The sequence below is a fragment of the Stegostoma tigrinum genome, chromosome 26 (assembly GCF_030684315.1).
Source record: "Stegostoma tigrinum isolate sSteTig4 chromosome 26, sSteTig4.hap1, whole genome shotgun sequence".
NCBI classification, from domain to species: Eukaryota; Metazoa; Chordata; class Chondrichthyes; order Orectolobiformes; family Stegostomatidae; genus Stegostoma; species Stegostoma tigrinum.
In genome coordinates, this window is record NC_081379.1 from 15,803,949 (window position 1) to 15,818,750 (window position 14,802).

A 14,802-nucleotide genomic window follows, 5' to 3' on the forward strand; every position below is an offset into this window, starting at 1 on the left:
CTAATCTGAACATCTTTGGACTGTGGAAGGAAACCAGGGCACTCGGAGAAAAGCCATGCAGACACAGTGAGAATGTGTAAACTCCACACAGACAGTGACCAAAGGTTAAATTGAGCTTGGGTCCCTGGTGCTGTGAGCCACATTCACAACCTTACGGAGGTGGGAACTTGAATTTCCATTACTCCTAAATGGCTTAGATCAACTTTGCCACAAAATTAAACAACAAATTCAATGTAATCATCTAAGCTCAAGAGTACCAGTCAAGCTTATGTAGTTCATCATCAAAATATAATGCTTCAAACCATGGCATTACCCCACTGTTCTATCGAAAGTATCATTGAGACTTGCTGCCTAAAGCTGGACGTATTACACCTAATGTTTTCTAAACAAGTCTTTGTAAAACTGAATTGTCACTTTCTCACTTTTTGTTTCAATTAATTAATATAAATGTTCACATTACCTTAGCTTTGAAGGAGCTGTTTTTCATTCCAGTGCATTAGCTTTTAGTAATCCATGCTTTCAAAGTCAAACTGACAGATCTGTACAAGATTTTCTTACATAACAGAGCAGCATTCAGGATTTCAATAAGAAATCATGACAGACATATATACAATTCCTCAGCGATCGTTTTAATACTCTGAAAACCATCTCCTGAAGATTTGTCCATCTCCAGTCCTGGTTTTTTTTTTCCATAACTATAACTTGTATTGTTATATTTTTCAAGATAATAAAGTGTGGAGCTGGATGAACACAGCAGGCCAAGCAGCATCTTAGGAGCACAAAAGCTGACGTTTTGGGCCTAGACCCTTCAACAGAAAAGCTTTTGTGCTCCTAAGATGCTGCTTGGCCTGCTGTGTGCATCCAGCTCCACACCTTTTATTATCTCAGATCTTCCAGCTAGATTATCTTTTTAAGATACCATTTAGTATGGGGGCCAAAAATTGAAACTAAATGGGTTGCATTTTAAATGAAGTGATCTCTTTTTCTTCCCAGTAGTTACTGCTTCTTAACATATTGGATGAAAAGGTGGAGAGTTTGATTATTAAATCTCCCGTAAGAGCAAATTGAGACAGTGTTTTTCAATAGTTTGCACATCTAACAGACCACATGTCCCAAGGTATTAAAGAAGGGACACCATTATACAAACTGGAATTAATGAATCAGATTATGTTTAGTTACATAACTTAATTCTTGTTTATAATTTATAAAGTTTAAAATTTAAAGAACAGGAATGATGACCATTAAAGTGAAGAAATGAATAAATTAAAATGTTTTAAATGAAGACAAAAATGTATTGGTTGTATTTTGCACAAATATAAACTGAGACAGGACTAATATTGAAAATTTATTGAGCAGACCTAAATCTTTTGAGTAACCATTGGGGTATTTTTACTTTACGCAATACTGAAATTCTTGTTGTTATTTATTCTTTATTATTTCTGATGTTTTATTCCCAGAGGAAACTTTCAGAAAAGCAGACACCCGAGTTATTTGAGAAATTGCAGTTTTGATGAGGAGACTGATCTTTATTGTCCCATTTTTCCATTGAACTTCATTATCGAAAAAGCAGGAGAGACGTTTGATGAGCTCAGCCAAACGGTACAGCAATTTATGTTCATTGTGCAATAAACCAATGCAACTTTTTTCTTTGTTACTTCACGTACTTTGGGCAGAATGGAAAAACTAGTCTCCGTAATGACAATCGTGAAATTACAAAGTAATAGTAAAACTTATCTGGCTCAGTGATGTCTTTTAGGGAAGAAAATATTTTGTCTTTACCCAGTCTGGCTGACAATCTGTAACAATATGGTGGAGTCTTAGTTAGCTTCTGAAATGGCCAAATAAATCACTTGGTTGTATCAAATAGCAACAGGAAAGTGAATGCAGCATCAACATAAGCGCAAGAAATGACAAATGCACATGTTGCCAGTCAAACTTGCAAAATCTTCGTCACTGACACCTGGGAACTTATGATGAAATTAGGAAAGCTATTCCACAAACCTGGTGTACAACGGAGTAACACAGGCAGTCTGTGATGCAAACTAGTTCTGATCTTGAGTCCGATCACAAGTCAACTTGTGTGCAAGTCAGAACACATGCAGGACAATATAAAATAGCTGTTTTTATGTACAGGAAATATTTGTATGTCAGATCTTTAAAATTACTCCCGAATAGATCGTGTTCATAAGTACAAGTGTTTGCAGGTTGGATGTTCATAAATCAGACACTGTGCTGTGAAACAGCTCTTTCCAAACCTGTGACCTTGAACTTAGAAGTAACTGGAAGTGCTGTTGTACAAGGTAATGGCTCTGAAAGGATTAATGTTGTAGACTATATTAATCTCCATCCAATTTAATAACATCATACAGCCTTAGGTGGGATAAAGAGGAGTCCAGCTTGAGATCCAGATGGTAACAAATGCTATGATGTTGAACTGGTCAAAGTTATTTGTACCTGGCGCTATCATGCATTAAACTTTCTGTTGTTGAGAAAAGTACCTCTTTCTGTTAAGATTCACCAGTGGTTTATTTTCTACCACTGTTAACCAAATAAGCACTTAAATCCAGTGGAGAAATGAGGATTGGTGGCAGAATTCTATCCCAGCCATTACCTGGTAATGGTTGGTTCCACAATGTGAGTTAGTAAGAGTTTAAAAATCTAGTCACACTTGGCAGTTACAGAAACCTTATCATATGGATCTGTTGAAGTCCCAATTCAAGGTTCAACTGGGAATCGACCAGTTTGGAGCCCAATGAGTAAAGTTAAAACTCCATGTTCAGTACAAGGGAACTACCTTAAATTTACAGTGCATAGGACCAGGCTGGGAAAGACAGAAGTTTCACAATGAATATCATTGCCACCAACAGACAGGAATACATTGCAAATTCCAAGTTGACAAGCTTAATCACTAATGCATGGCAGTGTCAGCAACGCTGCAAAACTGAGTTAACATAACAAAAGTGTTATTTAAAAGATAAAGGAAACTGAATCAAATGGAAAGAGATACAAAACCTACCTGGCTATGATAAGAATGGGAGATTAATCACATTTTTGTTGTGACTTTGACAGGAAGATTTATTAAGGCAGTAATCACAAAACATTATTTGGAAAATTGTGGAGAAAATATGTATTGTGTGAATGGTGGGAAATTGACTATTTTGCCAATGCAAATGGTGGGAGATCTTTAATCATGGCTGAAGAAGACAAGGAAGCTCAATTTTACTTGCAAAAGGAAGAAAAAACAACATTATGACTGCAAAGTGGGGGCAGGTATTTTGTAAGCAATACAGAAATACAGCATTATTATTTAAGACAATTTAATGTTTAGTCAAAGAAGATAAAGCAGCATTTCCTACCTACTGACCTCATCCCGCCCCCTTGACCTGTCTGTCCTCCCCAGACTGACCTATTCCCCTCCCTATCTCCCCACCTATACTCAACTCTACAGGCTCCATCCCCGCCCCTTTAACTTGCCTGTCTCCTCTCCACCTATCTTCTCCTCTATCCATCTTAGATCCGCCTTTCCCCCCCCATCCCTATTTATTTCAGAACCCTCTCCCCATCCCCCTTTTCTGATGAAGAGCCTAGGCCTGAAACGTCAGCTTTTGTGCTCCTAAGATGCTGCTTGGCCTGCTGTGTTCATCCAGCTCCACACTTTGTTATCTAAGATAAAGCAGCGTTATAGGATATCTTAAATGTTGCAATGGGGACATTTAAGCATTGTAAGGCATATAGCAAGGACTCTGTGAGTAATGTGCTGGCCAGACCCAGAGTTCTCAAGAGAGATTGAAGAACTTATAACTCACAATGAAGTCTGCAATAAACAGATCTATCATCACTGAAGAAAATTCAGAAAACAGAAACCAGCAAGGTTTGTGAGAAGATGCAGATTGTAGAAAATGAATGAGTAGTGCAATCCACTTCAGCTTGTTAAGGAATTTTTAACTAAACTTGTTCAAACTGCAATATAGTATGGTCAACAAATTGACACCACCGATTTGATTTTGAAATTAGATGATAAAACAAACAGGAATTCAAGAGCAATATTTAAAACCTTCATCTTCCAAAGCAGAACTATTGGTTCTAGCAACAGTGGTGCTTCATAAGCAACAATTTTCCAATAATATGATTGAAGCTGACTAAAATTAACCAATTGTCTGGGAAGAACATCCACAGACAGCTAATAAAAATGTCTAGCCTACTCAACAAGTTGGAGTCAAGTGCTTACATATTTCACCGCAGATGTAACATCAATAGTTACTTGGTGGTAATTAAAAACAGAAGTAGGCCACTAAGCGTGTTGAACCTGCTCTGCCAATCAATAAAATCATGATTGATAACTTTATGTTCCCACTTACCCTGAATAACTTTTCAGCCCTCTGTTTATCAAAATATACATTGCCTTAAAAATATGCAAAGGCTCTGCTTCCACCACCTTTTGAGAAAGAGAATTCCAAAAACTTTTAACCCTCTGAGGGGAGGAAAAATATCTTATCTCTGCCTTTAAATGCACAACTCAGTATTGTGATCTAGATTCTCCCACAAGAGGAAATACCTTTCCACATGCACTCTGTCTAGAACCCCCTCAGGATCTTTTATGTTTCAATCAAGGCACCTTTAACTCACCTAAATTCCAATGGATACAAGCCCAGCCTGACTGACCTTACCTAATAAAACATCCTGTCCTTTTCAGGGCTTTAAAATTTTTTTGACCTGTTTCCAATGCATTTACATCCTTCTCTAAAGAAGGGGTTGAATACTATACACCATCCTTCATGGCATTCCTTCTAAACCAAATGGTTGCTCTGTTACTTTATCTGCCTTAAAAATATGCAAAGACTCTGCTTCCACCACCTTTTGAGAAAGAGAATTCCAAAACTTTTAACCCTCTGTTCTTTGTTTGCAAGGAGCTCTTTGCTGCTAACTCAGGTAGCTGCACCAAAATACAACCAGAGGATGTTTATTGTCATGAATGTCTATAGTGATGGCTTTTTGCATTTGTACATGGATTGCTTCAGTATCTGAGGACTCAAATGATGCTGAATATTGTGCCATCATTGGTGAACATCCCTACTTCTGACCTTTATGGTGGAGTGAACGTCATTGCTGAAGCAGCTGAAGATGATTGGGCCCAGGGCACTATTCTGTGAAACTCCTACAGAGATGTCCTGGGGCTGAGATGACTGGCCTCCAATAACCATAGCCATCATCCTACACGCCAGGTATGTCTCCAACCTCAGAGGTCACCCCCACTTCCCCCTGACTCCAGCTTTGTTAAGACTCCTCGATGCCACACTGGGTCAAATTCAGCCTTGATATCAAGGGCTGTCACTCTCACCTCATCTGACCTCTAGAATTCAACTCTTCTGTCCATGTTTGAACCAAGGCTGTAACGAGATCAGGAGCTGGCTAGCTTTGGTGGAACACTAACTGGGTGTCACTGAGCATGTTATTTCTGGGCAGATGACACTTGATAGGATGATTGAGAGTATTCTGATGGTTTGGCAATTGGCTGGATTGCATTCGTCCTGCCTTTTTGTGTCAGGACACACCTGGGCAATTTTCCATATTGTCAGGTAGAGGCTAGTGTTAAACTGTTCCAGTACAGTTACAATTAGAGGAGCACAAGCCCTGAGTAATATTGCAGAATATTGTCAGGATCTTAGACTTCACAATATCTAATGCTCTTTCTTCATACCATGTGGAGTGAATTAAACTGGCTGAGGACTATTTTCTGTGATGTTGGGTCTACAGTCAGAGGTCATTCACTCAGCATTTCTGGCTGAAGATGTTGCAAACACTAACTTATCACAGTTGCTGTCTAACCTGCTGAGATTCTCTGTTTATTTTTGCTGTCACAGTATTTTGCTGTGACTCAGTAGGCCTGATGTACTTTTGTGTTCCAGTCTGATCTGACATTGAATATAAACCAATCTTTCTGATGTAAAGAAGTGGAGATAGGGACCATAGTGGGGGAATAGTCAAGGGAAGAGCATGATTTTTTTTTCCTGGGAACTAGGACATCAAAGGTACAGGTGAGGACATGGCTGAGCAGATAGCTAACTGCAGAAGTGTTGTGGAGAATGAAGGACAGGAGGTTAAACAGTTGAGATTTTGAAAATAATTTTGTAAGTGATTTGGGAGAAGGTCTTCAGGAGCAGGTATAGAAGGAAATAAGATCAGGAGGAAAAGGGTGATATAAATGGTAAGCAACAAAAGTAAATGCTGAGAGATTTCCTTATCTGTTGTTGACACAATGGAACAGGGTAAGTGGTGCAAGCAGATGGGTATTGAGTCTGAGGTTGCCATCAACCATTAGGTGGGTCCCAGTAAAAGCCCATGATTTTAATCATTCAGTGTACTTTCATGGATGGCAAGTGTCTTGTTCACAAGTGAATGAACACTCTAGAAGGAGATATGGAACAGCCTGGTGATGGCTGATTTGATGAGAGGATTAACACTTCACAGGATAAGTTGAACAGAAGATTGACAAGATTGGTACTCTGTCAGCCTGCTGGATAGTAAGGTCAATGAGAGATTAGGAAGGGGTTTCTGGTTGCTGCACATGAGGAAGTAAAGAGAAACTCCTTGCTGGGCTCTTTAGAGAAAGCCATGAAAGCACTGGGAGAAACCAAATTTAAGAAAGGGACTCAACTCAGGAGAGCAAGGGAATTGAGGTGATCAGGAGTATAAGGGGTTTTGGAAGGTCAAACATTTAAGATTGGAGAAATGAAAGGAAGCATGATGACATGAAGGAAACACTTGAAAGATGAAGAGAATGGAAGTGAAAAGTTTGGAAAAGGAAAATAAACCTTGAAGTATTGAGTTTGGCTGCAGAATGGCAGTTGAAACTTGCAACCAAATGGACACAATGAAAACTGAATTATTTAGACATCATTACGTTGTAAAGGGAACAGCAAGGAGACAATATGAAAGTTCAGAGTTTAAAAACCTAAACGGTAATAAAGTTCACATTGCAGGCAAATACAGTTTTGTTGATAACAAAGTGTGAAGCTGGATGAACACAGCAGGCCAAGCAGCATCTCAGGAGCACAAAAGCTGACGTTTCGGGCCGAGACCCTTCATCAGAGAGGGGGGAATGGGGAGAGGGTTCTGAAATAAATAGGGACAGAGGGGGAGGCGGACTGAAGATGAATAGAGGAGAAAATAGGTGGCGAGGAGACTATAGGTAGGGAGGGGATAGGTCAGTCCAGGGAAGATGGACAGGTCAAGGAGGTGGGATGAGGTTAGTAGGTAGGAAATGGAGGCGCGGCTTGAGGTGGGAGGAAGGGATGGGTGAGAGGAAGAACAGGTTAAGGAGGCAGAGACAGGTTGGACTGGTTTTGGGATGCAGTGGGTGGAGGGGACGAGCAGGGCTGGTTTTGGGATGCAGTGGAGGGAGGGGAGATTTTGAAGCTTGTGAAGTCCACATTAATACCATTGGGCTGCAGGGTTCCCAAGCGGAATATGAGTTGCTGTTCCTGCAACCTTCGGGTGGCACCATTGTGGCACTGCAGGAGGCCCATGATGGACATGTCGTCTGAAGAATGGGAGGGGGAGTTAAAATGGTTCACGACTGGGAGGTGCAGTTCTTTATTGCGAACCGAGCGGAGGCACTCTGCAAAGCAGTCCCCAAGCCTCTGCTTGGTTTACCCAATGTAGATGAAGCCACACTGGGTACAATGGATACAGTATACCACATTGGCAGATATGCAGCTGAACATCTGTTTAATATGGAAAGTCATCTTGGGGCCTGGGATGGGGGTGAGGGAGGAGGTGTGGGGGCAAGTGTAGCCCTTCCTGCGGTTGCAGGGGAAGGTGCCGGGTGTGGTGGGGTTAGAGGGGAGTGTGGAGCGGACAAGGGAGTCACGGAGAGAATGGTCTCTCCGGAAGGCAGACAAAGGTGGGGATGGAAAAATGTCTTGGGTGGTGGGGTCGGACTGTAGATGGCGGAAGTGTTGGAGGATGATGTGTTGTATCCAGAAGATGGTGGGGTGGTACGTGAGGATGAGGGGGATTCTCTTAGGGCAGTTGTGGCGGGGTCAGGGTGTGAGGGAAGTGTTGCGAGAAATGCAGGAGACACGGTCAAGGGCGTTCTCGGCCACTGCAGGGGGAAAGTTGCGGTACTTGAAGAACGTGGACATCTGGGATGTGCAGGAATGGAATGCCTCATCCTGGGAGCAGATCCAGCGGAGGTGGAGGAATTGGGAATAGGGGATGGTATTTTTGCTGGAGTGGTGGGGTGAGGTGTATTCTAGGTAGCTGTGGGAGTCAGTGGGCTTGAAATGGACATCGGTTTCTAGGTGGTTACCTGAGATGGAGACTGAGAGGCCCAGGATACTCCCAGAATGAGGCATTCCACTCCCGCACATCTCAGATGTCCACGTTCAAGGGCCGCAACTTCCCCCCCCAGTGGTCGAGAACGCCCTTGACCGCATTTCCCGCAACACATCCCTCACACCCCGCCCCAGCCACAACTGCCCGAAGAGAATCCCCCTCATCCTCACACACCACCCCACCAAACTCCAGATACAACGCATCATCCTCCGACACTTCCACCATCTACAATCTGACCCCACCACCCAAGACATTTTTCCATCTCCACCTTTGTCTGCCTTCCGGAGAGACCACTCTCTCCGTGACTCCCTTGTTCGCTCCACACTCCCCTCCAACCCCACCACACTGGCACCTTCCCCTGCAACCACAGGAAGTGCTACACTTGCCCCCACACCTCCTCCCTCACTCCCATCCCAGGCCCCAAGATGACTTTCCTTATTAAACAGATGTTCAGCTGCATATCTGCCAATGTGGTATACTGTATCCATTGTACCCGGTGTGGCTCCCTCTACATTGGGGAAACCAAGCGGAGGCTTGGGGACCGCTTTGCAGAACACCCTCACTCGGTTCGCAATAAACAACTGCACCTCCCAGTCGTGAACCATTTCCACTCCCCCTCCCATTCCTCAGACAACATGTCCATCATGGGCCTCCTGCAGTGCCACAATGATGCCACCCGAAGGTTGCAGGAGCAGCAACTCATATTCTGCTCGGGAGCCCTGCAGCCCAATGGTATTAATGTGGACTTCACAAGCTTCAAAATCTCCCCTTCCCCCACTGCATCCCAAAACCAGCCCAGCTCGTCCCCTCCCCTCACTGCATCCCAAAACCAACCCAGTCTCCCTAACCTGTTCTTCCTCTCACCTATCCCTTCCTCCCACCTCAAGCCGCACCTGCATTTCCTACCTACTAACCTCATCCCGGCTCCTTGACCTTCTGTCCTCCCTGGACTGACCTATCCCCTCCCCACCTATAGTCTCCTCTCCACTTATCTTCTTTTCTCTCCATCTTCAGTCTGCCTCCCCCTCTGTCCCTATTTATTCCAGAACCCTCTCCCCATCCCTCCTCTCTGATGAAGGGTCTAGGCCTGAAACGTCAGCTTTTGTTCTCCTGAGATGCTGCTTGGCTGCTGTGTTCATCCAGCTTCACACTTTGTTATCTTGGATTTTCCAGCATCTGCAGTTCCCATTATCTCTCTCAAATACAGTTTTGTTGTCCAGATTCGGAGGCATGTCTGACACCAGAATCCAAAAGTTATTTGCTGAGGCAGTCAACCTGTTTTCTTTTCCCATGGGAATAGAGATAAAGGAGATGAGTTCAATCAGGCATGATGTAGAAAGATGATGGTGAAGCAGGATGCCACCATTAGATGCAGAAGTGGCAGAAAAGCCCAGGAGAGTGAATTACTGGCAAGGAACCAGATTGTAGCTGAAGCTGAAAAACGAGTTGAACCAGATCAGTTCCAAGTTCATCAGGGAACTGCAACAGTGGGAAAGGAGTGTCAGCTGATCAAAGCAGTTTAGTCATACAATGCAATCATTTTCTCGCAAATTTGCAAAATAAATTAGAGAAATTAAAATTCAGTGTTCACCAAGTAAAGGGAACAGCAAACTTGATGGAGTGTGGCAATTTAAACTAGTAGTTAATTTGTGACTATGCTAAAATACATTCAGTAAATACCTTGAAAAAAGGTGAACTGCCTCCTTGAACCACTGCAATATAAGTGGTATAGTTACACCCACTATTCCTTTAGGGTGGGACTTCAATGACTATTTTAATCCAGCACCAAAAACATGGAGATAAAGCTCCAAGGCCAAATGGTTTGGGACCTGAAGGCAAATTTTGTAGACAGTGGTGTTTGTTGTGTGTGCTGTAGAACAAGATTACAATCTTCAATACAACCATATCTGCAGATTTAGAATAAAATACATTGGCAATAAATGAGGATGAGCTGTGTATGATTCCTGGCATCTGGCATCAGCTAAGATTTTTTCACTAGTGCATAAGAGGTTGAGAGGTGACTTTGAGAAGGGTTGGCCCACTCAAGGACAAAGGAGGGAAGTTATCCGAGGATTCAGAGAAAATGAGTGAGATTCTTAATGAGTACTTTGCGTCGATATTCACTGAGAAGAGGGACATGACGGATGTTGAGATTCGGGATGGATGTTTGATTACTCTAGGTCAAGTCAGCATAAGGAGGGAGGAAGTCTTGGGTATTCTAAAAGGCATTAGGGTGGACAAGTCCCCAGGTCTGGGTGATATCTATTCCAGGTTACTGAGGGACGCAGAGAGGAAATAGCTGGGGCCTTACCAGATATCTTTGCTGCATCCTTGAGCACGGTAAGGTCCCGGAGGACTGGAGAATTGCTCATGTTGTCCCCTTACTTAAGAAGGGTAGCAGGGAAAATCCAAGAAATTATGGAACTGTGAGCCTGACGTCAGTGGAGGGGAAGCTGCTGGAGAAGATACTGAGGGATAGGATCTATTTACATCTGGAAGAAAATGGGCTTATTAGTGATGGGCAGCATGGTTTTGTGCAGGAAAGGCCATGTCTTACCAACTTGATAAAATTCTTTGAGGAAGTGACAAAGTTGATAGATGAAGGAAGGGCTGTAGATGTCATATACATGGTATACATTTCATTCCCCATGGTAGGCTGATGGAGAAAGTCAAGTTACATGGGGTCCATGGGATTTAGCATGGTACTAGCTAGATGGAGAGATAACTGGCTGGCAACAGGAGACAGTAGTAGTGGAAGAGAGTTTCTCAAAATGGAGAGCTGTTACCAGTGGTGTTCCACAGGGATCTGTGTTGGGACCACTGTTGTCTGTGATATACATAAATGATCTTGAGGAAGGTATAGATGGTTTAATTAGCAAGTTTGCAGATGACACTAAGATTGGTGGAGTAGCAGATGATGAAGGGGACTGTCGGAGAAAGCAGCAGAATACAGATAGATTGGAGAGTTGGGTGGAGAAATGGCAGATGGAGTTCAACCCAGGCAAATGAGAGGTGATGCATTTTGGAAGATTTAATTCATAAGTGAACTATACAGTAAATGGAAAAGCCTTGGGGAAAATTAAAGCACAGAGCGATTTGGGTGTTCAGATCCATTGTACCCTGAAGGTGGCAACACAGGTCGATAGAGTAGTCGAGAAGGCATATGGCATGCTTTCCTACATTGGATGGGGTATTGAGTACAAGAGTTGGCAGGTCATGTTACAGTTGTATAAGACTTTGGTTCGGCCACATTTAGAGTGCTGCATACAGTTCTGGTTGCCACATTACCAAAAGGATGCGGGTGCTTTGGAGAGTGTGCAGAGGAGGTTCACCAGGATGTTGCCTCGTATGGAGGGCGCTAGCTATGAAGAGAGATTGAGTAGATTAGGATTATCTACATTAGAAAGGTGGAGGTTGAGGTGAGACCTGCTTGAGGTCTATAAAATCATGGGAGGTATAGACAGGATGGATAGCAAGAAGCTTTCTCCCCAGAGTGGGGGGACTCAATTACTAGGGGCCACAATTTCAAGGTGAGAGGGGAAAAGTTTTTAAGGGAAATACGCATGGAAAGTTCTTTACGCAGAGGGTGGTGGGTGCCTGGAACGTGTTTCCAGCAGAGGTGGTAGAGGCGGGCATGATAGCGTCATTTAAGATGTTTCTAAACAGATACATGAATCGGCAGGGAGCAGAGGACACAGATTCTTGGAAAATAGGCGACAGGTTTAGATCGAGGATCTGGATCAGCACAGGCTTGGAGGACCAAAGGACCTGTTCCTATGCTGTAATTATCTTTGCGCTTATGAAAGTTTTATGAATACATGAGGGACATAGCTATGGTTAATGGGAGTTGTCTTTTCGCTAGGCTGGCGAATTTCAAGACAAAGGGGAACTGTTTAAAGGCAAGAGGAGAGAGATTTAAAAATGACAAGGGGCATATTTTTTAATACAGAGGATGGTTTGCATGTGAATCAACTTCCTGGGGAAGTGATGGATGTGGGCACAATTACAATGTTTAAAAGGCATGAATAGGAAACATTTGGAGGGATATGGGACAGGACCAGGCGTTTGGGATTAGCTTCGTTTGGGATTCTGTTTGGCATGGACTGGCTAGACTGAAGGGTCTGTTTCCGTGCTGATGACTCTAAGATACTGGAAACTACAATGACAAACACTGCCCAACAGACCTTGCAGATTCTTCATTTTGGATCTCTGAGATTCAGTGTCAAAACTGGTCGAGAGAGAGAGAGAGGAGAGATGTGGGAGAATGCAAGAAAGACAGCGGAGAGGTGAATGGGAAAGACCAGGCTTCTGAACTGAAGAAGAAATCATACTGGACTCAAAATGTCAATTCTGTTTCAATCAGGTCTATTGATCTTGGAATACTAAGAAAGCCTCGGGATTGATTTTATTGTAACCATCATTGTAAACCTTCTCATTGTGTCCTCCATCCTCACTTCCAACTCAAGTGTTGTGAGTTCATAGACATCTTTGTTTCATTCTCATTGACAACCTGAACAACTACTTTTGCTGTTCCATCCCCCTTGCTTCTAGCTAATCAGGCCAGGCTTCCTCCAAATCTCTGCTCAACGATTTCCCTCACTTGGCTTCTACTCCCTCTCATCTCACTTGGTTCAAGAGATCCCATTTTCTGCTCTCTCAACCATATTCCCACTGAAGTTTCTCTTTCTAATCACCTTTAGCAAATATTCATAGAATATAATCATAGACTCCATACAGTGTGGAAACTGCCCCTTCGGCCCAACAAGTCCACACCGAACCTCGGATCATCCCATCCAGACCCATTCCCCTGTAAGCGACCCAACCTACACACACTGAACACTACGGGCAATTTAGCATGGACAATTTACCTAACCTGCGCATCTTTGGTCTGTTGGAGGAAACCGGAGCGCACGGAGGAAACCCACGCAGACACGGGGAAAACATGCAAACTCCACACAGACAGTCGCCTGAGGATGGAAGCGAACCCAGGTTGCTGGCACTGTGAGGCAGCGGTGCCAACCACTGAGCCACCGTGCCACCCTTATATTGTCAATAGTTATCTCACCTCAGTGTTGTCCCTCTCCTTCAAATCTGTTCTCATCAATCCTTTCCTTAAAGCAAAACCATTTAACCATGCTGCCATGCAAAACTATCCCATCTCCGACTTACTTTCCTATCAAGTTCTTGAATATCTTTTCACTCCCCAAATCTGTGGCTGCCTTTCCCAGAAATTCATTTTTTAAACATCCTTCCAATCTGGTATTCACCCTGCCACAGTAGTAAACTGGGACTTCAAATCACAAATGACATTGTTTTCAGTTCCACAACAAGCATCATTCCTTCATATCCCTCTCGTTCACAATAGTTTGAGGTTGACCCAGACATTTTGAGATATTAAATTTGCTAGAGAAATGTAAGTTGATTTTTTTTTTCTTTGGTAAAGGTTGAATGAAAGGATGGGATAGATGAGAGAACAGGAGAACTTTGCAGTTTTTCTTGAACTGAAGCCAGTCCTGCTATTTCACCATCTCCAATTCCTTCCGTGTCAACTTTTGTCTTCACTTGTGTTACAGAAATAAACAATAGAGACTCCTCGATAACAAAGTGTGGAGCTGGATGAACACAGCGGGCCAAGCAGCATCTCCGGAGCACAAAAGCTGACGTTTCGGGTCTAGACCCTTCATCAGAGAGGGGAATGGGGAGAGGGTTCTGGAATAAATAGGGACAGAGGGGGAGGCGGATCGAAGATGGAGAGAAAACAGGATAGGTGGAGAGGAGAGTATAAGTAGGGAGGGGATAGGTCAGTCCAGGGAAGACGGACAGGTCAAGGAGGTGGGATGAGGTAGTAGGTAGGAAATGGAGGTGCGGCAGAGACAGGTTGGACTGGTTTTGGGATGCAGTGGGTGGAGGGGACGAGCAGGGCTGGTTTTGGGATGCAGTGGAGGGAGTGGAGATTTTGAAGCTTATGAAGTCCTCATTAATACCATTGGGCTGCAGGGTTCCCAAGTATGAGTTGCTGCTCCTGCAACCTTCGGGTGCCATCATTGTGGCACTGCAGGAGGCCCATGATGTAAATGTCGTCTGAGGAATGGGAGGGGGGAGTTAAAATGGTTCGCAACTGAGAGGTGCAGTTGTTTATTGCAAACCGAGTGGAGGTGTTCTGCAAAGCGGTCCCCAAGCCTCTGCTTGGTTTCCCCAATGTAGAGGAAGCCACACCGGGTACAATGGATACAGTATACCACATTGGCAGATGTGCAGGTGAATATCTGCTTAATATGGAAAATCATCTTGGGGCCTGGGATGGGGGTGAGGGAGGAGGTGTGGGGGCAAGTGTAGCACTTCCTGTGGTTGCAGGGGAAGGTGCCAGGTGTGGTGGGGTTGGAGGGGAGTGTGGAGCGGACAAAGGAGTCACGGGAGAGAGTGGTCTCTCCGGAAGGCAGACAAAGGTGGAGATGGAAAAATGTC

The 14,802-nt window shown here is 43.7% G+C and overlaps 1 protein-coding gene across 1 annotated transcript in view; it reads left to right on the forward strand.

Annotated features, from left to right (window-relative positions):
• LOC125464142 (P2X purinoceptor 2) overlaps window positions 1–14,802 on the forward strand; it is a 74,408-nt gene that overhangs the window by 15,503 nt on the left and 44,103 nt on the right. Inside the window, exon 7 of the mRNA XM_048556272.2 lies at window positions 1,458–1,599. Within this exon, the coding sequence (XP_048412229.1) occupies window positions 1,458–1,599 (142 nt within the window). The remainder of the gene's footprint in view (window positions 1–1,457; window positions 1,600–14,802) is intronic.